Raw genomic sequence first — 26,382 nt, 5'->3', positions numbered from 1 at the left:
AGGGCGGGAGGTCCTGTATAAACACAAACTTCACAACAGCTCGGCAAAACGTATTGTAACGACCCAGGGTTTATAAGCGCGGAAATCGACTCTGCCGCACGAGCATGCTTTTGCGGTACAGTTGATAGCGCGCCGGACCTCGGGCTAGAAGGTGGAGGGTTCGAGACCTGCTCCCTGCTGTTTCATTACAGTGTTTGCCCTGACTCCTGCAGAGGCCGCATCTCAGTAAATTATTCTTGCTTGAACAGTCGCTAAGATTATATTTGGTTGTGGTCATTGCAAAATAACTATTTTGGATGCAGCAGTTGTTAGCTAGAATGCTAACGCTCATTGATACTGTATAGGGTGTAGCAAAAGTTGGCCAAAGAGCCATTTTACTAGTTGAAGTGTTTTTAAGTATGATGCAGTTGATTTGCGATGATGACACAAACATTTTATTAAGCAGGACTTAATATAAAATGTGTAAAATACACTCATAAGCAACATGCAAATAGAGGCTTTATTTGTTTGCTACCGTTCTATAAGAACTCCCCCATGTTCTGCCACCAACCTCCCCCCACAAGGGTGAAAGAGAATAAGGTGGCCAAAGTAAGGGTTGTACAGAGCATTTCGTATGCAGCAGCTGTGAAAAGGGTTGAGGGTTTGAATGTTGCACCAGAAGAGTCCGAGGTAGTGGATAGCCTACACTGCAGGATCCTGACATTTTAAAGGTTAAGAAGGTGGACTTTGTGGCATTTATAGCTGTGGTAATTAGTGGCACTGCCAAGGTGGACAGAAGGTCCAGGAAGATAGAAATCATAGTGATTGCTGCGGAGCGGTTCCTGGGGATGAAAGATTTCACAGCAAAGGAGTTACATGGAATATTGGCAAAAGCCGTCCCACCCTCTCAGGTCCTAGAGCCTGTGGGTGTTTTGTTTGTTTTGGCAATGTACAATTTTATTAGGGTGGATTACATTTAAGTCATTTAGCAGACGCTCTTATCCAGAACGACTTACATTTTTAACCTTTATTTAACTAGGCAAGTCAGTTAAGAACAAACTCTTATTTTCAATGACGGCCTAGGAACAGTGGGTTAACTGCCTTGTTCAGGGGCAGAACGACAGATTTGTACCTTGTCAGCTCGGGGATTTGAACTTGCAACCTTTCGGTTACTAGCCCAACGCTCTAACCACTAGGCTACCCTGCCGCCCGGATTAAGTTAGTATCACTATTACGTACGGATTTTTAAAAAAAAAATGCTTTTTTTTAAGGGTTTCAAACCGTCCAGTTGGTGACGGCAATACACCGTTTTGGGTGCAGTCCGCCATAAACCCCACAGAAGAAGAAGCCACCAACTTGGGCACATCGCCCTCCTGCGGCAGTGTTTACAAACACAGAAAGGGGTCTGTCAGTCCGCGCAGGTTCCAAAGACACGCGAGACCTCGGCGCCATTTTGAGAAATCAGCGAGAGTTGCGGGATTATTTCTAAATTAGCTAGCTAATTTTGTGTGCGCCGTTGACGATTGATTTAGATATAGATAGCTTGATATTTATACAGCCATTTGTTATATACCGTTAAACGGCTTTTCTTCAGTTAGCTAGCTAGGTAAGTAGTAATCCTCGGATGTCGGGGGATAATATGTCGGGAGGCGGGAGCGTGGTTCGTGGCCCAGCGGGAAACAACGACTGTCGGATCTACGTGGGTAACCTGCCGCCTGATATTCGAACCAAAGACGTAGAGGATGTGTTCTATAAGTACGGAGCGATCCGGGATATCGACTTGAAGAACCGGAGAGGAGGACCGCCGTTCGCTTTCGTGGAATTCGAGGACCCCAGGTAGCTAGCTAGCTAGTTAACAATGCTAAAAAACAGCTGCTAACGTTAGCCGCTTTTACAACTCAAACAGCCCTAGGGGTAGGCGTCAGGGAGCCTAGCGGTTAACAGTGTTGGGCCAGTAACCGAAAGGTTGGTTCATTATGAAAGGTTAGTTCATTATGTGTGTCGCTAAATGACTTAATATGTCAAAGTAAACAGCCCTAGTTAGCTTCCTCGCACAACAAGGGGTTCTGTATCAGCCCATGCAATGTCCCAACAGAACATGAATACACTGTCTGTTGGAACATTGGGCTGACAAAATTATCACACTACTATATCCGAATAAATGCAATGATTTAAGATGGAAATTTACCAACGTAATACGTTGAGTTTAGTCTGCTAGTATCAGCCAAATGTCCCAGCAGAATCCCTTGTTACGGGACGAAACTAGAACAGCTTCAGAAAGATTTGGGTGATTTAGCTTTAGCAATATAGCTCGCTACCTCGTGTTATGTTGGAGACTGAGGTTAACTGGTAATGCGCGGGGAACCACCGCGTCCCATTAATGTTCAATAGAAGCTGAGCGGGCCGTGGACCTGTGGGAGGCGGTGAAAAAGTTCACCTTTAACCCAAATGTATAACACCAGCAGATACCGCTGGGCGATGACCAATCACATGGAGTGGTTTCCATGACGAATTTGGCAGCATGGGACCCAGTAGTGTACCTTAATCATGACGGGCCCAGGTGCCCCAAAACATTACGGGCCTCTATCCCCACACATATTTCCCATAAAAATAAAATCATTTTGTTGGTAAGGCTGTGTGTTAATATTACTGAGCGTTGTAACAGCAGAGCAGAACCTAATCTAAGGGCTTGTTTGAAGCTGTTACTAGAGAAACCGCAATATAGCCAATACATTCAGCATGATGGGCGGAGGTCAGAAATTTACCAGTGTAAATCCATCAGCACCATGGAAAGCACAAAGCAGTCAAAAAAACATCTTATTTTATCTGCAAATAATAGGCAATAGCCTATATTATAAAACATAAATATATAGATCAATCTCTTGACAGAAACACAGCTAATGACCCAGGGGCTGCAGGGTAGCCTAGTGGTTAGAGCGTTGAACTAGTAACCGAAAGGTTGCAAGTTCAAATCCCCGAGCTGACAAGGTACAAATCTGTCGTTCTGCCCCTGAACAAGGCAGTTAACCCACTGTTCCTAGGCCGTCATTGAAAAATAAGAATTTGTTCTTAACTGACTTGCCTAGTTACATTTAAGTCATTTAGCAGACGCTCTTATCCAGAGCGACTTACAAGTACATACATTCATATTTTTTTTATTTTTGTACTGGCCCCCCGTGGGAATCGAACCCACAACCCTGGCGTTGCAAGCGCCATGCTCTACCAACTGAGCCACACGGGGCCCCTAGTTAAATATATATATATAAAAAAAGGTACATTTGTAAGTCGCTCTGGATAAGAGCGTCTGCTAAATGACTTAAATGTACATGCTCGCTGAAGTTATGCATGGCGGCAAAACTGACATACCGGTATTTCAAATGATCTGCCTCCCGCGGAGGCCCTGTAGCAAAACACCAGCAAATCAATCAGGTGGAGCATTCAAACAGATTGCTTAAATAGCAGCATGCCTTTTAACAGTATACGATGCGTATGTGCTTACTATTATTCTTAAAGCCTAGTTAAACGTATAGGCTATGATGACGATGACATGGCTCAGAAGCCGTGCACCAGATTAGTATTATTCTTAAAGCCTAGTTAAACGTATAGGTGACGATGACATGGCTCAGAAGCCGTGCACCAGATTAGTATTATTCTTAAAGCCTAGTTAAACGTATAGGTGACGATGACATGGCTCAGAAGCCGTGCACCAGATTAGTATTATTCTTAAAGCCTAGTTAAACGTATAGGTGACGATGACATGGCTCAGAAGCCGTGCACCAGATTAGTATTATTCTTAAAGCCTAGTTAAACGTATAGGTGACGATGACATGGCTCAGAAGCCGTGCACCAGATTAGTATTATTCTTAAAGCCTAGTTAAACGTATAGGCTACGATGACATGGCTCAGAAGCACCAGATTAGTATTCGACGGGCCTTGCGCTCTGTGAAGTTGTTGACTATGGCATTCAAATCCATGGTCCTGGTGTTTTCAATGGACAGAATGGCCAACCCACTCAGTCGCTCCTATCCCATGCTGCTCCTCAGGTACGATTTAATTATCTTCAATTTGGCAAAGGAGTTCTTCGGCACTGGCTCCCTTTACAGGCAGAGTCATTAAAAGGAGCATCGCTGTAACCACTTCCACAAAATCTAGCAGTGACTGAATTGTAATCCACAATGATCATCTTGGCCAGGTCTCTCACTGTAGTGTGCTTTGCTATTTCCTTCTTAAAACAGGCCCTGAGATAGAGTAATTTGCCAGGGAAGCTTGCTGATATACAGTGCCTTGCAAAAGTATTTACATTTTAATTTTTTATTTAACCAGGTAGGCCATTTTGAGAACGAGTTCTCATTTACAACTACGACCTGGCCAAGATAAAGCAAAGCAGTGCGACAAAAACAACAACACAGAGTTACACATAAACAGTCGTACAGTTAATAACACAATAGAAAATAAAAATATACATATGTATGTACAGTGTGTGCAAATGTAGAAGAGTATGGAGGTAGGCAATAAATAGGCCATAGAGGCAAAAATAATTACAATTTAGCACTAATACTGGAGTGATAAATGTACAGATGGTGATGTGCAAGTAGAGATACTAGGGTGTAAAAGAGCAAGAGGATAAGTAATAATATGGGGATGAGGTAGTCGGGTGTACTATTTACAGATGGGGTGTGTTCAGGTACAGTGATCGGTAAGCTGCTCAGACAGCTGATGCTTAAAGTTAGAGAGGGAGCTATAAGACTCCAGCTTCAGAGATTTTTGCAATTCGTTCCAGTCATTGGTGTTCACCCCCCTTGGTGTTTTTTCTATTTTGTTGCATTACAACCTGTAATTTAAATGGATTTTTACTTGGATTTCATGTAATGGACATATACAAAATAGTCCAAATTGGTGAAGTGAAATGAAAAAATTACTTGTTTCAAAAAAAATAAGTGGTGTGTGCATATGTATTCACCCCCTTTGATATGAAGCCCCTAAATAAGATCTGGTGCAACCAATTACCCTCAGAAGTCATATAATTAGTTAGATTGCACACAGGTGGACTTTATTTAAGTGTCACATGATCTGTCACATGATCTCAGAATATATCTTCTGCAGGACCGCTACCTCCGCCTTTGTGCAAGGAGGAGCACTGCCAGAGCCCTGCAAAATGACCTGCAGCAGGCCACAAATGTGCATGTGTCAGCATATGGTCTCACAAGGGGTCTGAGGATCTCATCTCGGTACCTCGGTCATGCTGGAGGATGTTGCAGGCAGCAGAACGTTCTCCACGGCGTCTCCAGACTCTGTCACGTCTGTCACATGTGCTCAGTGTGAACCTGCTTTCATCTGTGAAGAGCACAGGGCGCCAGTGGCGAATTTGCCAATCTTGGTGTTCTCTGGCAAATGCCAAACGCCCTGCACGGTGTTGGGCTGTAAGCACAACCCCCACCTGTGGTTGTCGGGCCCTCATACCACCCTCATGGAGTCTGTTTCTGACCGTTTGAGCAGACACATGCACATTTGTGGCCTGCTGGAGGTCATTTTGCAGGGCTCTGGCAGTGCTCCTCCTTGCACAAAGGCGGAGGTAGCGGTCCTGCTGCTGGGTTGTTGCCCTCCTACGGCCTCCTCCACGTCTCCTGATGTACTGGCCTGTCTCCTGGTAGCGCCTCCATGCTCTGGACACTACGCTGACAGACACAGCAAACCTTCTTGCCACAGCTCGCATTGATGTGCCATCCTGGATGAGCTGCACTACCTGAGCCACTTGTGTGGGTTGTAGACTCCGTCTCATGCTACCACTAGAGTGAAAGCACCGCCAGCATTCAAAAGTGACCAAAACATCAGCCAGGAAGCATAGGAACTGAGAAGTGGTCTGTGGTCACCACCTGCAGAACCACTCCTTTATTGGGGGTGTCTTGCTAATTGCCTATAATGTCCACCTTTTGTCTATTCCATTTGCACAACAGCATGTGAAATTTATTGTCAATCAGTGTTGCTTCCTAAGTGGACAGTTTGATTTCACAGAAGTGTGATTGACTTGGAGTTACATTGTGTTGTTTAAGTGTTCCCTTTATTTTTTTGAGCAGTGTATATACCTCCCGAAATTGAGACTAAGAATCAATGGTTTGAATGTTTGCTGAGGGTAATGGTTACAGAGGCAATGTTAGTTTAACTTGTTACGGCTAGACGTTCCTCTAGCGGAACCCCTCGACAACATCCGGTGAAATGGCAGAGCGCCAAATTCAAATTAAATTACTATAAATATTACACTTATGAAATCACACATGCAATAAACCAAATTAAAGCTACACTTGTTGTTAATCCAGCCAACGTGTCAGATTTCAAAAAGGCTTTACGGCGAAAGCAAACCATGCGATTATCTGAGGATAGCACCCCACCAAACAAACACATGGCATTCATATTTCAACCCGCCAGGCGCGACACAAAACGCAGAAATAACGATATAATTAATGCCTTACCTTTGAAGATCTTCTTTTGTTGGCACTCCAATATGTCTCATAAACATCACTAATGGTCCTTTTGTTCGATTAATTCCGTCGTCATATCTCCAAAATGTCAATTTATTTGGCACGTTTGATCCAGAAAAACACCGGTTCCAACTCGCGCAACGCGACTACAAAATATCTAATAAGTTACCTGTAAACTTGTTCCAAACATTTCAAACAACTTTCCTAATACAACTAGGTATTTTTTTACGTAAATAATCGATCAAATTTAAATCGGGATAAACTGCGTCCAATAGCGGATAAAAACAAAGTGGAGCGAGCTTTCAGGTCTTGCGCCCTTAAAAAACAGTACACTTCACTCGATCCTCGTTCTGAACTGCCCTACTTCTTAATTTCTGAAAGGAAAAACATCAACCAATTTCTAAAGACTGTTGACATCCAGTGGAAGCGATAGGAACTGCAAGCAACTGCCTTAGAAATCTAGATCCCCATAGAAAACCCATTGAAAAGAGAGTGACCTCAATTGTTTTTCCTGGATGGATTTTTCTCAGGTTTTCGCCTGCCATATCAGTTCTGTTATACCCACAGACATTATTCAAACAGTTTTAGAAACTTTAGAGTGTTTTCTATCTAAATCTACCAATTATATGCATATCCTAGCTTCTGGGCCTGAGTAGCAGGCAGTCTACGTTGGGCACGCTTTTCATCCGGACGTGAAAATACTTATGTATTAATATTATAATTGTAATATTATATTATAAATACAAGTTCAATCTGTACTTCAATGCACATCTGGTGTGCATTATAAAAACAGTAAGAATGAGAAGATGTGAGAGAGTATCAAAGACAGAAAGGGGGGAGAGAAGAACAGTGGAGCAGGGAAGACGACATATGATTAATAAATTACAGTGCTAGTAAACGTAATATTCTCTCAGGTCGTCACAATTACATAATATTGTCTCCTAACCAGCCTTGGGCCCGAAGGTTTTCTTAAGAACGGGTGAGGTGGCTGATGGGACTGGGGGTTGGCATCTTCTCACATCAAAACATATCTGCAGACGAGAGACAGATGGAGAGAGAGAGAGCATGTTTAAGCCTTGTGTTTTTATTCTAACACGGTTAGTCATCATAATCATCAGGAGGTGAAATGCAAAACTGACCTTGGATCATTAACTCTGGGACTACTACATCTCTGTCTGTATTTCAATGTAAAGCATCTCTTTAATAATACTTCCTGTTGACCTGACCAAGTGACCTCTCACCTCTGTGATCATGCTGTGCCCTCTGTCAGGCCAGAAGGGGAGAGGTTCAGCTGATTAAATCTGGAGGGTTTAGGGGGAAGAGGCATGAAGGGAGACTGATCAAATAAGGTATTTAAAGAGACAGTGTTCAACAGGACTATGTGTGTTTGTCAGTCTTCACCCGGTGTCCACACTGAGTGGCTGCAGAGTACTTTATACTGAACAACATGCATTTGAACACACACAGTATAGCACACATAATAATGGAGTGTCTTACTGTTCTCCATGGTTGGTCCTCTTGTTCTTTTGAAGGTGGAAGGTTCACAGTTATACACCTGAACCTCTTAAAAGAGCCTGTTTTGTTTTAGTGCAGACATCACACCCTTACCTGAACAGCACCCTCACCTGAACAGCACCCTTACCTGAACAGCACCCTTACCTGAACAGCACCCTCACCTGAACAGCACCCTTACCTGAACAGCACCCTTACCTGAACAGCACCCTCACCTGAACAGCACCCTCACCTGAACAGCACCCTCACCTGAACAGCACCCTCACCTGAACAGCACCCTCACCTGAACAGCACCCTTACCTGAACAGCACCCTCACCTGAACAGCACCCTCACCTGAACAGCACCCTTACCTGAACAGCACCCTTACCTGAACAGCACCCTCACCTGAACAGCACCCTTACCTGAACAGCACCCTTACCTGAACAGCACCCTTACCTGAACAGCACCCTCACCTGAACAGCACCCTCACCTGAACAGCACCCTCACCTGAACAGCACCCTTACCTGAACAGCACCCTTACCTGAACAGCACCCTTACCTGAACAGCACCCTTACCTGAACAGCACCCTCACCTGAACAGCACCCTCACCTGAACAGCACCCTCACCTGAACAGCACCCTCACCTGAACAGCACCCTCACCTGAACAGCACCCTTACCTGAACAGCACCCTCACCTGAACAGCACCCTCACCGAGAAGTGGAAATCAAAGGGAGAGAAACTGGGAATTGAATAACTGCAGTTGACATGGTTAAGTAAATGGAAAAATACTTTTATTGGAATGTCAATGGCTCTTAAAGAGCCTTTCGTTGTACATAGTGTAGTCTATGGCACAAGTTGTTGCCAGGGAACAGCACCCTCCTTGGAGAAGTAGGAGGTGACGGTGTCCCGAATACGGATGGTCTCCCGGGCAGCGTTGTTGGCCCCCCAACGGATGGTCTCCCGGGCAGCGTTGTTGGCCCCCCAACGGATGGTCTCCCGGGCAGCGTTGTTGGCCCCCCAACGGATGGTCTCCCGGGCAGCGTTGTTGGCCCCCCAACGGATGGTCTCCCGGGCAGCGTTGTTGGCCCCCCAACGGATGGTCTCCCGGGCAGCGTTGTTGGCCCCCCAACGGATGGTCTCCCGGGCAGCGTTGTTGGCCCCCCAACGGATGGTCTCCCGGGCAGCGTTGTTGGCCCCCCAACGGATGGTCTCCCGGGCAGCGTTGTTGGACCCCAACGGATGGTCTCCCGGGCAGCGTTGTTGGCCCCCCAATGGATGGTCTCCCGGGCAGCGTTGTTGGCCCCCCAACGGATGGTCTCCCGGGCAGCGTTGTTGGCCCACCAACGGATGGTCTCCCGGGCAGCGTTGTTGGCCCTCCAACAGATGGTCTCCCGGGCAGCGTTGTTGGCCCTCCAACAGATGGTCTCCTGGGCAGCGTTGTTGGACCTCCAACAGATGGTCTCCCGGGCAGCGTTGTTGGCCCTCCAACAGATGGTCTCCTGGGCAGCGTTGTTGGACCCCAATGGATGGTCTCCCGGGCAGCGTTGTTGGCCCTCCAACAGATGGTCTCCCGGGCAGCGTTGTTGGCCCTCCAACGGATGGTCTCCCGGGCAGCGTTGTTGGCCCCCCAACGGATGGTCTCCCGGGCAGCGTTGTTGGCCCCCCAACGGATGGTCTCCCGGGCAGCGTTGTTGGCCCCCCAACGGATGGTCTCCCGGGCAGCGCTGTTGGCCCTCCAACGGATGGTCTCCCGGGCAGCGTTGTTGGCCCCCCAACGGGGGGTCTCCCGGGCAGCGTTGTTGGCCCTCCAACGGATGGTCTCCCGGGCAACGTTGTTGCCCCCATCCTGGCAATGTCCTGCTAGGCGGCAGGCCGTTTCTCTGAAATATAAAATATATTTTGATTTGTTTAACAGGTGTGGAGTTGGTGTGTCCAAACTTTTGACTGGTACTGTACTTTGATTGGTAGGTTACACTATATTCAGATACTTCTAATACTGCCTGAGACACCTTTGCCATTTGTCTCCGTAATGTAGAAAACAGTCAAATAAATATAAACCCTGCAATGAGTAGGTGTGTCCAAACTTTTGACTGGTCCTGTGTGTGCTTGAAACGTACAGTATGGAAAACATGTCTCAGTCAGTGGAATAAACCTATTTCGTAAGTAATGAATGGATTGGCAAGATTTTGGTACTGTCAACCTTTGAAGGTTAGTAGGAAAGTTAATATTTAAACCACTTAAATACAGAGCATTCGGAAAGTTTTCAGACCACTTCTCCTTTCCCACAATTTGTCGCATTACAGCCTTATTCTAAAATCGATAAAATAAAACATTTTCATCAATCTACACACACTACCCCATAATGACAAAGCGAAAAACAGGTTATTAGATTTTTGCAAATTTAAACTGTCAACTGTGGGACCTTTATAGACAGGTGTGAGCCTTTCCAAATATTGCCCAATCAATTGAATTGACCACAGGTGAACTCCAATCAGGTTGTAGAAACATCTCAAGGATGATCAATGGAAACAGGATGCACCTGAGCTCAATTTAGAGTCTCATAGAAAAGGGTGTGAATACTTATCTAAATAAGGTGTTTCTGTTTTGCAGGTTTTATAAGTTTGCTAACATTTCTAAAAACCTGTTTATGGGGTATGGTGATGTCATTATGGTGTATGGTGATGTCATTATGGTGTATGGTGATGTCATTATGGGGTGTGGTGATGTCATTATGGGGTGTGGTGATGTCATTATGGGGTATGGTGATGTCATTATGGGGTATGGTGATGTCATTGTGGGGTATGGTGATGTCATTGTGGGGTGTGGTGATGTCATTGTGGGGTGTGGTGATGTCATTGTGGGGTGTGGTGATGTCATTGTGGGGTGTGGTGATGTCATTGTGGGGTGTGGTGATGTCATTGTGGGGTATGGTGATGTCATTGTGGGGTATGGTGATGTCATTGTGGGGTATGGTGATGTCATTATGGGGTATGGTGATGTCATTGTGGGGTATGGTGATGTCATTGTGGGGTATGGTGATGTCATTATGGTGTATGGTGATGTCATTATGGGGTATGGTGATGTCATATAACATAACAATGTGGAAGAGGGGAAGGGGTCTGAATACTTTCCAAATGCACTGTACGTGCTTTTATTTGGGTTTCCATGCAAAGTATATGATTTGATGTTTCTTTAAGCAACTAGTTACTTGAAATGAGACACATAATCATGCCAAAACATGTTTCAACAGTTGACTTTACTGACAGAGATTGAAGGTGCCAACAAATGGTATAGTCCATCATAAGAATGTTTTACTGTCCTGTACAAAAAATCTGCTCCGCCCTCGACGGGGCTCGATCAACTTCACGTTTTGGTGCATTGGCCCACCACCTACTGGTCCGGTCCACAGAGAGACTGGTGGTAAACTAGTCACCTGGTCCGGTCCACAGAGAGACTGGTGGTAAACTAGTCACCTGGTCCGGTCCACAGAGAGACTGGTGGTAAACTGGTCACCTACTGGTCCGGTCCACAGAGAGACTGGTGGTAAACTGGTCACCTACTGGTCCGGTCCACAGAGAGACTGGTGGTAAACTAGTCACCTGGTCCGGTCCACAGAGAGACTGGTGGTAAACTGGTCACCTACTGGTCCGGTCCACAGAGAGACTGGTGGTAAACTAGTCACCTACTGGTCCGGTCCACAGAGAGACTGGTGGTAAACTGGTCACCTACTGGTCCGGTCCACAGAGAGACTGGTGGTAAACTGGTCACCTGATCCGGTCCACAGAGCGTAAAGCAGAAGAACACTGCTGCTCAGCCAAGGCTATGTTCAACACCTAGCTACCTGTGGAATGTCCTGTTCAGAGGAGCTTACGGCGCAGGCAGAGGGAAGTAGCTAACTCTAGGTATTGTCCGTGGAACAATCTCAACCTAACTCTGTGTCTGTGTGTCTCTCTGTCTGTGTGTCCCAGGGATGCTGATGATGCAGTGCACGGTCGTGATGGTTATGACTACGATGGTTACCGTCTCCGGGTGGAGTTCCCCCGTAGTGGTCGTGGCGGGGGGAGAGGGGGGATGGGCGGTGGAAGGGGCGGGGGTGACGGAGGAGGACCCAGAGGAAGATATGGACCTCCATCACGACGCTCTGAGTACCGGGTCATCGTCTCCGGTCAGTGTGTGGCTTAGCTCTGTGTTTGTGTCTGGTCCGACTGTCTGTATGGTGGTCTCCCCCCTAGCGGTAGCTGGCAGGACCCCGTCTACTGTGCTGTCCTCCTCCCTCCTCTCCAGGTCTCCTCCTGTCTTTACTGTGCTGTCCTCCTCCCTCCTCTCCAGGTCTCCTCCTGTCTTTACTGTCCTCTCCTCCTCTCTCCTCTCCAGGTCTCCTCCTGTCTTTACTGTGCTGTCCTCCTCCCTCCTCTCCAGGTCTCCTCCTGTCTTTACTGTGCTGTCCTCCTCCCTCCTCTCCAGGTCTCCTCCTGTCTTTACTGTGCTGTCCTCCTCCCTCCTCTCCAGGTCTCCTCCTGTCTTTACTGTGCTGTCCTCCTCCCTCCTCTCCAGGTCTCCTCCTGTCTTTACTGTCCTCTCCTCCTCTCTCCTCTCCAGGTCTCCTCCTGTCTTTACTGTGCTCTCCTCCTCTCTCCTCTCCAGGTCTCCTCCTGTCTTTACTGTGCTGTCCTCCTCCCTCCTCTCCAGGTCTCCTCCTGTCTTTACTGTGCTGTCCTCCTCCCTCCTCTCCAGGTCTCCTCCTGTCTTTACTGTCCTCTCCTCCTCTCTCCTCTCCAGGTCTCCTCCTGTCTTTACTGTGCTGTCCTCCTCCCTCCTCTCCAGGTCTCCTCCTGTCTTTACTGTGCTGTCCTCCTCCCTCCTCTCCAGGTCTCCTCCTGTCTTTACTGTGCTGTCCTCCTCCCTCCTCTCCAGGTCTCCTCCTGTCTTTACTGTGCTGTCCTCCTCCCTCCTCTCCAGGTCTCCTCCTGTCTTTACTGTCCTCTCCTCCTCTCTCCTCTCCAGGTCTCCTCCTGTCTTTACTGTGCTCTCCTCCTCTCTCCTCTCCAGGTCTCCTCCTGTCTTTACTGTGCTGTCCTCCTCCCTCCTCTCCAGGTCTCCTCCTGTCTTTACTGTGCTGTCCTCCTCCCTCCTCTCCAGGTCTCCTCCTGTCTTTACTGTCCTCTCCTCCTCTCTCCTCTCCAGGTCTCCTCCTGTCTTTACTGTGCTGTCCTCCTCCCTCCTCTCCAGGTCTCCTCCTGTCTTTACTGTGCTGTCCTCCTCCCTCCTCTCCAGGTCTCCTCCTGTCTTTACTGTGCTGTCCTCCTCCCTCCTCTCCAGGTCTCCTCCTGTCTTTACTGTGCTGTCCTCCTCCCTCCTCTCCAGGTCTCCTCCTGTCTTTACTGTCCTCTCCTCCTCTCTCCTCTCCAGGTCTCCTCCTGTCTTTACTGTGCTCTCCTCCTCTCTCCTCTCCAGGTCTCCTCCTGTCTTTACTGTGCTGTCCTCCTCCCTCCTCTCCAGGTCTCCTCCTGTCTTTACTGTGCTGTCCTCCTCCCTCCTCTCCAGGTCTCCTCCTGTCTTTACTGTGCTGTCCTCCTCCCTCCTCTCCAGGTCTCCTCCTGTCTTTACTGTGCTGTCCTCCTCTCCAGGTCTCCTCCTGTCTTTACTGTCCTCTCCTCCTCTCTCCTCTCCAGGTCTCCTCCTGTCTTTACTGTCCTCTCCTCCTGTCTTTACTGTCCTCTCCTCCTCCCTCCTCCTGTCTTTACTGTCCTCTCCTCCTGCCTCCTCTCCAGGTCTCCTCCTGTCTTTACTGTCCTCTCCTCCTGCCTCCTCTCCAGGTCTCCTCCTGTCTTTACTGTGCTGTCCTCCTCTCTCCTCTCCAGGTCTCCTCCTGTCTTTACTGTGCTGTCCTCCTCCCCCCTCTCCAGGTCTCCTCCTGTCTTTACTGTGCTGTCCTCCTCTCTCCTCTCTAGGTCTCCTCCTGTCTTTACTGTGCTGTCCTCCTCCCTCCTCTCCAGGTCTCCTCCTGTCTTTACTGTGCTGTCCTCCTCCCTCCTCTCCAGGTCTCCTCCTGTCTTTACTGTGCTGTCCTCCTCTCCAGGTCTCATCCTGTCTTTACTGTGCTGTCCTCCTCCCTCCTCTCCAGGTCTCCTCCTGTCTTTACTGTGCTGTCCTCCTCTCTCCTCTCTAGGTCTCCTCCTGTCTTTACTGTGCTGTCCTCCTCCCTCCTCTCCAGGTCTCCTCCTGTCTTTACTGTGCTGTCCTCCTCCCTCCTCTCCAGGTATCCTCCTGTCTTTACTGTGCTGTCCTCCTCTCCAGGTCTCCTCCTGTCTTTACTGTGCTGTCCTCCTCCCTCCTCTCCAGGTCTCCTCCTGTCTTTACTGTGCTGTCCTCCTCCCTCCTCTCCAGGTCTCCTCCTGTCTTTACTGTGCTGTCCTCCTCTCTCCTCTCCAGGTCTCCTCCTGTCTTTACTGTGCTGTCCTCCTCCCTCCTCTCCAGGTCTCCTCCTGTCTTTACTGTGCTGTCCTCCTCCCTCCTCTCCAGGTCTCCTCCTGTCTTTTACTGTCCTCTCCTCCTCCCTCCTCTCCAGGTCTCCTCCTGTCTTTACTGTCCTCTCCTCCTCCCTCCTCTCCAGGTCTCCTCCTGTCTTTACTGTGCTTTCCTCCTCCCTCCTCTCCAGGTCTCCTCCTGTCTTTACTGTGCTGTCCTCCTCCCTCCTCTCCAGGTCTCCTCCTGTCTTTACTGTGCTGTCCTCCTCTCCAGGTCTCCTCCTGTCTTTACTGTGCTGTCCTCCTCCCTCCTCTCCAGGTCTCCTCCTGTCTTTACTGTGCTGTCCTCCTCCCCCCTCTCCAGGTCTCCTCCTGTCTTTACTGTGCTGTCCTCCTCTCTCCTCTCTAGGTCTCCTCCTGTCTTTACTGTGCTGTCCTCCTCCCTCCTCTCCAGGTCTCCTCCTGTCTTTACTGTGCTGTCCTCCTCCCTCCTCTCCAGGTCTCCTCCTGTCTTTACTGTGCTGTCCTCCTCCCTCCTCTCCAGGTCTCCTCCTGTCTTTACTGTGCTGTCCTCCTCCCTCCTCTCCAGGTCTCCTCCTGTCTTTACTGTCCTCTCCTCCTCCCTCCTCTCCAGGTCTCCTCCTGTCTTTACTGTGCTTTCCTCCTCCCTCCTCTCCAGGTCTCCTCCTGTCTTTACTGTGCTGTCCTCCTCCCTCCTCTCCAGGTCTCCTCCTGTCTTTACTGTGCTGTCCTCCTCTCCAGGTCTCCTCCTGTCTTTACTGTCCTCTCCTCCTCCCTCCTCTCCAGGTCTCCTCCTGTCTTTACTGTGCTTTCCTCCTCCCTCCTCTCCAGGTCTCCTCCTGTCTTTACTGTGCTGTCCTCCTCCCTCCTCTCCAGGTCTCCTCCTGTCTTTTACTGTCCTCTCCTCCTCCCTCCTCTCCAGGTCTCCTCCTGTCTTTACTGTCCTCTCCTCCTCCTCTCCAGGTCTCCTCCTGTCTTTACTGTCCTCTCCTCCTCCCTCCTCCTGTCTTTACTGTCCTCTCCTCCTGCCTCCTCTCCAGGTCTCCTCCTGTCTTTACTGTCCTCTCCTCCTGTCTTTACTGTCCTCTCCTCCTCCCTCCTCTCCAGGTCTCCTCCTGTCTTTACTGTGCTGTCCTCCTCCCTCCTCTCCAGGTCTCCTCCTGTCTTTACTGTGCTGTCCTCCTCTCCAGGTCTCCTGTCTTTACTGTGCTGTCCTCCTCCCTGATCTCCAGGTCTCCTCCTGTCTTTACTGTCCTCTCCTCCTCTCACCTCTCCAGGTCTCCTCCTGTCTTTACTGTCCTCTCCTCCTGTCTTTACTGTCCTCTCCTCCTCCCTCCTCTCCAGGTCTCCTCCTGTCTTTACTGTGCTGTCCTCCTCCCTCCTCTCCAGGTCTCCTCCTGTCTTTACTGTGCTGTCCTCCTCTCCAGGTCTCCTGTCTTTACTGTGCTGTCCTCCTCCCTGATCTCCAGGTCTCCTCCTGTCTTTACTGTGTTGCCCCTCTACCACCTCCTCGTCCCTCTCCAGGTCTCCCCTCTAGTGGTAGCTGGCAGGACCTAAAGGACCACATGCGCGAGGCAGGTGATGTATGTTATGCTGACGTGTTCCGGGACGGTACCGGCGTGGTGGAGTTCGTACGCAAGGAGGACATGACCTACGCTGTCCGCAAGCTGGACAACACCAAGTTCCGGTCCCACGAGGTAGGTCAGAGGTTAGAGGTCGGGTTGGTTTGGAATCCAAGGAATAAGACTTGTTAAGGGATAAGACTGGGTCTGTGTCCCAGAAGGCATCCTGTTCATCAAGTCAGGGATCATCAACAAATTACAAATCATTTGTAGACTGTAAATTGACTGCAAGAAACACAAACATATATAATATTTGGGTAACACGTTACTTGACACCCAGCATCATAACACTGTTATAACTATGTCATAACGGCTAACAACTTGTCATAGCTTGTTTATAATATGATCATAACACTGTCATGACATATATTTACACCTGTTGTGACATACTGTACATGTCAGAAGTTTGGACACACCTACTCATTCCAGGGTTTTTCTTTATTTTTACTATTTTCTACATTGTAGAATAATAGTGAAGACATCAGAACTATGAAATAACACATATGGAATCATGTAGTAACCAAAAAAGTGTTAAACAAAACTAAATATATTGTATATATTTTAAATTCTTCAAAGTAGCTACCCTTTGCCTTTGACAGCTTTGCCCATTCTTGGCATTTTCTAAGTAGGCAAATATTTAGTAGGAAACAACTTTGCCGTTGTTATCATGTCGTCACGTTTACTTTAGGCAAATGGCAATATTGTCAATAGCTAGCAATGCTAACATTAGCTAACAAAATCCATTGTTCTCCCCAAAATCGGAGCTAGCTAGCTAATGTAATACTCCATCTAAAGTCAATCTGAGCTAGCTAGCTAATGTTATACTCCATCTAAAGTCAATCTGAGCTAGCTAGCTAATGTTATACTCCATCTAAAGTCAATCTGAGCTAGCTAGCTAATGTAATACTCCATCTAAAGTCAATCTGATCCCAGCTAGCTAATGTAATACTCCATCTAAAGTCAATCTGAGCTAGCTAGCTAATGTTATACGGTCTTAAATACCTCTATAGACCGGAAAGGAAATCACACTACAAACTATCACCCTCAGGCACTTAAGGAAATCATGAATGTCATGGATATATTGGAATTAGTGGATATATGGAGACTTAAATACCCTGATTTAGTGAGATATACATGGCGGAGGCTGAATCAAGCTAGTCGTCTTGACTACTTTCTTATACCATTCTCTCTGGCACCAAAAGTTAAAAAAGTGTTGATAGGGGACAGAATGCGGTCGGATCATCACATAATTGGCATATATATTTCTCTTACAGAATTTCCACGTGGGCGAGGATATTGGAAATTTAATCAAAGTCTACTAGATGATAAATTGTTTAGAACTAGGACAGAAGATTTTATAACTGACTTTTTCAGACATAACATAGGTACAGCAGATCCCCTTATTGTATGGGACACTTAAGTGTGCCTTTAGAGGCCATGCAATTCAGTACTCATCTATAAAACAAAGGGAATTTAGATCAAAAGAGTCCATATTAACAAAGGAAATTGAAGGACTAACAGTACAGTTAGATAGCAATAAAAACGGTACCATAGAGGCACAGAATAAGTTAGAGGAAAAACAAAAAGAAATGGAGGAACTTATTCAAGAAAGATCCAGTGTAATATATTATAAAAATAAAGCGAACTCGATGGAATATGGGGAAAAATGCACCAAATTCTTTTTCAATCTTCAATATAGAAATGCTACCAAAAAAAATGTATTAAAACTTGTTACAAATGATGGAGTCACGCATGATTCACCAAATGATATTTTGAAAGAGGAAGTAAAGTACTTTAAGAATATGTTTTCGTTTCAGGCTCCTCCATCTCCACTAACTGAAACTAATTGTATGGATTTTTTTCCTATTAATAATGTAAAATTAACATCTGTACAGAAAGACTCATGTGAAGGCCAAATTACAGAGGAGGAACTGCTTGATGCAATTGGGGCCTTTAAGGATGGGAAAACTCCAGGGCTGGATGGCATACCAGTGGAAGTATACAAAACTTTTTTTGATATACTCAAAGGACCATTATTAGCTTGTTTTAACCACTCCTATATAAATGGTAGATTATCAGACACGCAACAAGAAGGTCTGATATCGTTATTACTGAAACAGGACCCAAGTGTAAAGATCCAGTCCAATTAAAAAATTGGAGACCTCTTACACTTCAGTGTTGTGATGCAAAAATCCTAGCAAAATGCTTGGCGCATAGAATAAAAAAAGTTTTGTCAGATATTATTCATCCTAATCAGACAGGTTTTTTACATGGACGATACATTGGAGATAATATAAGGCAAGTACTGGAAACAATAGAACACTATGAAATATCGGGGACACCAGGTCTGGTTTTCATAGCTGATTTTGAAAAGGCTTTTGATAAAGTACGACTGGAGTTTATATATAAATGCCTAGAATATTTCAATTTTGGGGAATCTCTTATAAAATGGGTTAAAATTATGTATAGTAACCCTAGGTGTAAAATAGTAAATAATGGCTACATCTCAGAAAGTTTTAAACTATCTAGAGGAGTAAAACAAGGTTGTCCACTATCGGCATATCTATTTATTATTGCCATCGAAATGTTAGCTGTTAAAATTAGATCAAACATTAATATTAATGGATTAGAAATCCGTGGCTTAAAAACTAAGGTGTCATTGTACGCTGATGATTCATGTTTTCTTTTAAAACCACAACTAGAGTCTCTCCACGGCCTCATAGAGGATCTAGATACCTTTGCTATCCTCTCTGGATTAAAACCAAATTATGATAAATGTACCATATTACGTATTGGATCACTAAAAAATACACATTTTATATTGCCATGTAGTTTACCAATTAAATGGTCTGACGGAGATGTGGACATACTCGGTATAAAAATCCCAAAAGAAAGAAATGATCTCACTCCAATAAATTTTTATAGAAAGTTAGCAAAAATAGATAAGATCTTGCTACCATGGAAAGGAAAATACTTGTCTATTTGTGGAAAAATCGCCCTGATTAACTCTTTAGTCATATCACAGTTTACCTATTTGCTTATGGTTTTGCCTACACCTAGTGACCTGCTTTTTAAATTATATGAACAAAAAATATTCCATTTTATTTGGAACGGCAAGCCAGATAAAATTAAAAGGGCCTATTTATATAACGAATATGAATTCGGAGGGCAGAAATTATTAAATATTAAAGCATTAGACCTCTCACTAAAGGCATCAGTCATACAAAAGTTATACTTAAATCCAAACTGGTTCTCTAGTAAATTGGTACGAATGTCTCATCCTATGTTCAAGAAGGGCCTTTTTCCCTTTATTCAGATTACACCTGCTCACTTTCGGTTGTTTGAAAAGGAAATAATCTCCAAAATATCCTTATTTTTTAAACAAGCCTTAGAAAGTTGGTTGCAATTTCAGTTTAATCCACCTGAAAGGACGGAACAAATAGTACAACAAATATTGTGGTTAAATTCAAATATAGTAATTGATAAAAAAACTGTATTTATCGAAGAAATGTTTAAAAAAGGTATAATTTTTGTGAATGATATCATAAATAGGACTGGTGGAGTTATGTCACACATGCAGCTAACACAGACATATGGAAATGTCTGCTCTACCCAAAATTACAACCAATTAATTGCAGCATTACCACAAAAATGGAAGAGGCAAGTAGAAGGGGAAAAAAGTAAGGAACTTGTATGTCGGCCCTGTATTAAAGAACATAAATGGTTAAAGAAAAGTGTGATAAATAAAAACATATACCAATTTCATTTAAGGACCAAAAAACTGACAGCTGTGCCATATAAATTGCAAAATAGTTGGGAAGAGATTTTCGATGTACCCATTCCATGGCACATGGTTTATGAATTGATACGCAAAACAACGCCGGATTCAAAACTTCGAATTTTTCAATTTAAATTACTGTACAAAATTCTTGCAACTAATAGAATGTTATATATATGGGGTATACAATCTTCCCAGCTCTGCAGATTCTGTTGTGAGGAGGCAGAGTCATTAGATCATTTATTTTGGTATTGTCCATATGTAGCTCGTTTTTGGTCACAGGTCCAGGAATGGCTGAAGAATTGCAACATTTGCCTAGAACTAACGCTACAGATAGCAATACTGGGGGATTTGAAAAGCCATAGTCAATCAATCAATAATATAATAATTATTTTAGCAAAAATGTTTATTTTTAATTTACAATCTGTAGAAGCTATGAGAATAGGAAGGTTCAAATCTTTTGTGAAGCATCACAGCACAGTTGAAAAATATATGGCAAATAAAAATCCGAAATGGATGATGTTGGAAGATAGATGGGAAGGGTTGAGTGGAACTGAAGGGTGGGACTAATAACAAGATAAACAATGTAGGGCATACGGGATCTGTGAAATGTGTATAGGTGCGGAGCTTTTGTGAAATAGCACAGTTACAAGTGGAAATAAAATTGGATGGACAACAGAAATAGAGGAAGGACTAAGAACAAACAAGAGAGAACTATTATAAAGTAGTCTGTGTCTGTAAAATAGGTATAAGATGTATAAATTGAAGGTAAAAGCAGAAGTGTTTATTAGTTTACTCCAATTGGGGGAGCGGTGGTAGGGTTGCGGGGAATAATAATAAAGGTATATTCTTTAAAAAAGTATGTATGTCTATATAGGTATGTGTATGTATACAGTAATCCCTCGTTTATCGCGGGGGTTACGTTCCGAAAATGACCCGCGATAAGTGAAATCCGCGAAATAGAAAACTTTTTTTTTTTTTACAATTAGCAACTATTACATGTATACAAATACAGTGACTCACGTGTAGGCCGTTTCACTGCTCTTCAGACTGGGCCGCTGCATCCTGACTGCGCTCTGCAGTGTTCTCTTCTTCTGAAGCCCGCGGTGCAGGTGTGTTTGTTCGGGAGAAGAACATAGTGATAGGCAGCTGTTGTCGCTCTTTTTTCTTCTTTGCAAAAAGATCCTTGTACACCGACATGCCACCATCGATTACGTTGGAGAACTGTAATGAACGGCTCATCAAAGGGTCCCATTCCTCAGCTACTCGCTTAAGTTCAGGCCGTTTCGTCGACATTATGGGTTTAGGAGATGTTCGAAATTACAAGATAATTTGGCCAACTTAATGTAAATTTGCCAAGCTGTTTTATGTACGTACACATAACTGCACGAGACGACAAAATGATAGCACAATTCGTAGCATGTTTTGATACAAGAAGCGGGAGTGAGTTTTTAGCGAATCAGAATGCAGAGCACAATGCACCAAAAAAAAAAAAAAAATGCATTATGAAAATCCGCGAAATAGCGAATCCGCGATAAGTGAACCGCGAAGTGGCGAGGGATCACTGTATATATTTACCCAAAAAAATATGGGGGATTGGAAATGATGCAGACAATTACATTGGAAGCAACATTCTTTCCGCAATATTAAGCTGATCCACCCAAAAAAAAATAATAATAATAAAAATAAAAATAAATCAATCGGAGCTAGCTAGCTAATGTAATACTCCATCTAAAGTCAATCTGAGCTAGCTAGCTAATGTTATACTCCATCTAAAGTCAATCTGAGCTAGCTCATGTTATACTCCATCTAAAGTCAATCTGAGCTAGCTAATGTTATACTCCATCTAAAGTCAATCTGAGCTAGCTCATGTTATACTCCATCTAACGTCAATCTGAGCTAGCTCATGTTATACTCCATCTAAAGTCAATCTGAGCCAGCTAGCTAATGTTATACTCCATCTAAAGTCAATCTGAGCTAGCTAGCTAATGTTATACTCCATCTAAAATCAATCTGAGCCAGCTAGCTAATGTTATACTCCATCTAAAGTCAATCTGAGCTAGCTAGCTAATGTTATACTCCATCTAAAGTCAATCTGAGCCAGCTAGCTAATGTAATACTCCATCTAAAGTCAATCTGGGCTAGCTAATGTTATACTCCATCTAAAGTCAATCTGAGCTAGCTCATGTTATACTCCATCTAACGTCAATCTGAGCTAGCTCATGTTATACTCCATCTAAAGTCAATCTGAGCTAGCTAGCTAATGTTATACTCCATCTAAAGTCAATCTGAGCCAGCTAGCTAATGTTATACTCCATCTAAAGTCAATCTGAGCTAGCTAGCTAATGTTATACTCCATCTAAAGTCAATCTGAGCCAGCTAGCTAATGTAATACTCCATCTAAAGTCAATCTGAGCTAGCTAGCTAATGTAATACTCCATCTAAAGTCAATCTGAGCTAGCTAGCTAATGTAATACTCCATCTAAAGTCAATCGGAGCTAGCTAGCTAATGTTATACTCCATCTAAAGTCAATCGGAGCTAGCTAGCTAATGTAATACTCCATCTAAAGTCAATCGGAGCTAGCTAGCTAATGTAATACTCCATCTAAAGTTAATCTGAGCTAGCTAGCTAATGTTATACTCCATCTAAAGTCAATCTGAGCTAGCTAGCTAATGTAATACTCCATCTAAAGTCAATCTGAGCTAGCTAGCTAATGTTATACTCCATCTAAAGTCAATCTGAGCTAGCTAGCTAATGTAATACTCCATCTAAAGTCAATCTGAGCTAGCTAGCTAATGTAATACTCCATCTAAAGTCAATCGGAGCTAGCTAGCTAATGTAATACTCCATCTAAAGTCAATCGGAGCTAGCTAGCTAATGTAATACTCCATCTAAAGTCAATCGGAGCTAGCTAGCTAATGTAATACTCCATCTAAAGTCAATCTGAGCTAGCTAGCTAATGTTATACTCCATCTAAAGTCAATCTGAGCTAGCTAGCTAATGTTATACTCCATCTAAAGTCAATCTGAGCTAGCTAGCTAATGTAATACTCCATCTAAAGTCAATCTGAGCTAGCTAGCTAATGTAATACTCCATCTAAAGTCAATCTGAGCTAGCTAGCTAATGTTATACTCCATCTAAAGTCAATCTGAGCTAGCTAATGTTATACTCCATCTAAAGTCAATCTGACAACATCAAAATTATGACAAAAGATTTTCCTACTTTTTTTCTGAACAAAAATATATAAACGAAACAGTTTCAACGATTTTACTGAGTTACAGTTCATATAAGGAAGTCAGTCAATTTAAATAAATAAATTAGGCCCTAATCTATGGATTTCACATGACTGGGCAGGGGCGGAGCCATGGGAGGGTGTAGGCCTGGGTGGTCCTGGGAGGGCGTAGGCCTGGGAGGGCGTAGGCCTGGGAGGGCGTAGGCCTGGGTGGTCCTGGGAGGGCGTAGGCCTGGGAGGGCGTAGGCCTGGGAGGGCGTAGGCCTGGGTGGTCCTGGGAGGGCGTAGGCCTGGGAGGGCGTAGGCCTGGGTGGGCCTGGGAGGGCGTAGGCCTGGGTGGGCCTGGGAGGGCGTAGGCCTGGGTGGGCCACCCACCAGGCCCTGTTTTTCAGTGAGTTTTTCAACCCACAAAAGGGCTTTATTACAGACCAAATACTCCTCCCTTTCGTCAGCTGTCCTTGTGGCTGGTCTGACGATCCCACAGGTGAAGAAGCTGGACGTGGTTGTGAGGCCGGTTGGACGTACTGCCAAATTCTCTAAAACGACATTAGAGAAATGAACAAAAATTATCTGGCAACAGCTCTGGTTGACATTCCTGCAGTCAGCATGCCAATTGCAGGCTCCCTCAACTTCAGACATCAGTGGGATGTAACAAAACTGCACATTTTACAGTGGCCTTTTATTGCCCCCCCAGCACAAGGTGCACCTGTGTAATGATCCATGCTGATTAAACAGCTTCTTGATATATCACACCTGTCAGGTGGATGGATTATCTTGGCAAAGGAGAAATGTTCACTAACAGGAATGTAAACAACTTTGTGCAAAACATTTAATAGAAATAAGCTTGGAACATTTCTGGGATCTTTTATTTCAGCTCGTGAAACATGGGACCAACACTTTACATGTTTTGTTTTTTATTTCTGTTCAGTGTAATTATTTTCCTTGTTGTGAAATGTAAATGTAGAACATCTTCATCAGCGCTCGTTGAGGATACATTGTGTAAAACGCTCCGTTGGGCATCAGTCCTAAAACCAATATAACTATATAGTGAGGAACTGTACACTGGGGTGTGTGTCTCAGGCAATGTTCTCTCCCCTCTGTGTGTGTGTGTGTGTGTGTGTGTGTGTGTGTGTAGGGAGAGACTGCGTACGTGCGTGTGAAGGTGGATGGACCTCGCAGCCCCAGTTACGGACGCTCCCGCTCTCGTAGCCGTAGCAACGGGCGTAGCAACAGCCGCTCACGCAGCTTCTCACCGCCGCGACGCAGCCGGGCCTCTCCACGCTACTCGCCACGACACTCGCGCTCCCGTTCCCGCACCTAGATACACACACCTCCAGGACCCCCAGCCCAGCGGACCCCCAGCCCAGGGAGAGGGATGTGAGATCATCAGACCAGGAGACTCAGACAGACGCCCTCCGGTGGATCTTCTAATGCGTTACATCATTCTAGCGTTCTGCTGTTCCTCTTGCCTCGCCTTCCTCTTCTTGTTCTTCTTCCCCTCCCCCTGTTCTTTCATCCCCTTGTTTTTGGTCTAGTTTGCTACAGATGTTATTATAATTTTTTAAATTCATGATCTCTGTTCTCTTTTGTATCTGCTGCCCCCCCCCTCCATCTGCCTCATGTCTCCTTCCTCTTTACAGTCCTGCACTCCCATCTCTTCACCTCTTTGTCTTCGTGTTATGGCTGCTGGGGGAAGGTGTCATGAGGGATGGAGGGATGGGGTGGAGACGGGAAAGAGGGAGGTTTTGTGTTGATGGAGGGATGGTTTGATTGTGTTCTGATAGGCTTTTGGGACACAGGAACAGAGCCTGAATTGGCTAGGAAACAGTTTATATTAGCATTAACAGGAGGAGGAGGAGTCAAATAACCAGCCAATGCTATGACGACAGTAGTCTTTCACCCAATTAGCTTTCTGACCTGTTTATTTTTATGATCCAGTTATCACTGTTAATAAATGTTTTAAAACGGCAGCCTGTACTTTACTACACTGTAAACGGCAGCCTGTACTTTACTACAGTGTAAACGGCAGCCTGTACTTTACTACACTGTAAACTCAATACACAAGTTTAGTTTAGCCCCTCTCCTTCCTTGGCCCCCCCTCTCTCTCCTCTCCCCCCTTGGCCCCCCCTCTCTCTCCTCTCCCCCCCCTCTCTCTCCTCTCCCTCCTTGGCCCCCCTCTCTCTCCTCTCCCTCCTTGGCCCCCCTCTCTCTCCTCTCCCCCCTTGGCCCCCCCTCTCTCTCCTCTCCCCCCTTGGCCCCCCCTCTCTCTCCTCTCCCTCCTTGGCCCCCCTCTCTCTCCTCTCCCTCCTTGGCCCCCCTCTCTCTCCTCTCCCCCCTTGGCCCCCCCTCTCTCTCCTCTCCCCCCTTGGCCCCCCCTCTCTCTCCTCTCCCCCCTCTCTCTCCTCTCCCTCCTTGGCCCCCCCTCTCTCTCCTCTCCCTCCTTGGCCCCCCCTCTCTCTCCTCTCCCTCCTTGGCCCCCCCTCTCTCTCCTCTCCCTCCTTGGCCCCCCCTCTCTCTCCTCTCCCTCCTTGGCCCCCCCTCTCTCTCCTCTCCCTCCTTGGCCCCCCCTCTCTCCCTCCTTGGCCCCCCCTCTCTCCCTCCTTGGCCCCCCCTCTCTCCCTCCTTGGCCCCCCCTCTCTCCCTCCTTGGCCCCCCCTCTCTCTCCTCTCCCTCCTTGGCCCCCCCTCTCTCTCCTCTCCCTCCTTGGCCCCCCCTCTCTCTCCTCTCCCTCCTTGGCACCCCCTCTCTCTCCTCTCCCTCCTTGGCCCCCCCTCTCTCTCCTCTCCCTCCTTGGCACCCCCTCTCTCTCCTCTCCCTCCTTGGCCCCCCCTCTCTCTCCTCTCCCTCCTTGGCACCCCCTCTCTCTCCTCTCCCTCCTTGGCCCCCCCTCTCTCTCCTCTCCCTCCTTGGCCCCCCTCTCTCTCCTCTCCCTCCTTGGCCCCCCTCTCTCTCCTCTCCCTCCTTGGCCCCCCCTCTCTCTCCTCTCCCTCCTTGGCCCCCCCTCTCTCTCCTCTCCCTCCTTGGCCCCCCCTCTCTCCCTCCTTGGCCCCCCCTCTCTCCCTCCTTGGCCCCCCCTCTCTCCCTCCTTGGCCCCCCCTCTCTCCCTCCTTGGCCCCCCCTCTCTCCCTCCTTGGCCCCCCCTCTCTCTCCTCTCCCTCCTTGGCCCCCCCTCTCTCTCCTCTCCCTCCTTGGCACCCCCTCTCTCTCCTCTCCCTCCTTGGCACCCCCTCTCTCTCCTCTCCCTCCTTGGCCCCCCCTCTCTCTCCTCTCCCTCCTTGGCCCCCCCTCTCTCTCCTCTCCTTCTTCCTCTGGTT

The 26,382-nt window shown here is 46.3% G+C and overlaps 1 protein-coding gene and 1 non-coding gene across 2 annotated transcripts; one reads left to right on the top strand and one right to left on the bottom strand.

The window, feature by feature from the left end:
• Positions 1-1,418: 1,418 nt before the first annotated feature.
• Positions 1,419-25,037, top strand: LOC120042634 (serine/arginine-rich splicing factor 1B-like). Its single transcript, XM_038987458.1, has 4 exons — positions 1,419-1,815; positions 11,916-12,112; positions 15,960-16,132; positions 24,204-25,037. The coding sequence occupies exons 1-4, from the start codon at positions 1,604-1,606 to the stop codon at positions 24,387-24,389; spliced, it is 768 nt and encodes a 255-aa protein (XP_038843386.1). The 5' UTR covers positions 1,419-1,603; the 3' UTR covers positions 24,390-25,037.
• Positions 3,147-3,222, bottom strand: trnaa-ugc. Its single transcript has one exon. It is a non-coding gene; the product is annotated as a tRNA-Ala (tRNA).
• Positions 25,038-26,382: the final 1,345 nt, after the last annotated feature.

The sequence above is a fragment of the Salvelinus namaycush genome, unplaced genomic scaffold (assembly GCF_016432855.1).
Source record: "Salvelinus namaycush isolate Seneca unplaced genomic scaffold, SaNama_1.0 Scaffold734, whole genome shotgun sequence".
Classification (NCBI taxonomy): Eukaryota; Metazoa; Chordata; class Actinopteri; order Salmoniformes; family Salmonidae; genus Salvelinus; species Salvelinus namaycush.
This window is presented reverse-complemented; position numbering and strand designations above follow the sequence as displayed.

What these genes read in the sequence shown, in the direction of transcription:
- LOC120042634 (XM_038987458.1), top strand. Translation starts at nt 1,604, where the DNA reads ATGTCGGGGGATAATATGTCGGGAGGCGGGAGCGTGGTTCGTGGCCCA. An exon ending in GTGGAATTCGAGGACCCCAG is followed by an intron (nt 1,816 to 11,915) that starts GTAGCTAGCTAG and finishes TGTGTGTCCCAG; the next exon opens with GGATGCTGATGATGCAGTGC. An exon ending in GTACCGGGTCATCGTCTCCG is followed by an intron (nt 12,113 to 15,959) that starts GTCAGTGTGTGG and finishes GTCCCTCTCCAG; the next exon opens with GTCTCCCCTCTAGTGGTAGC.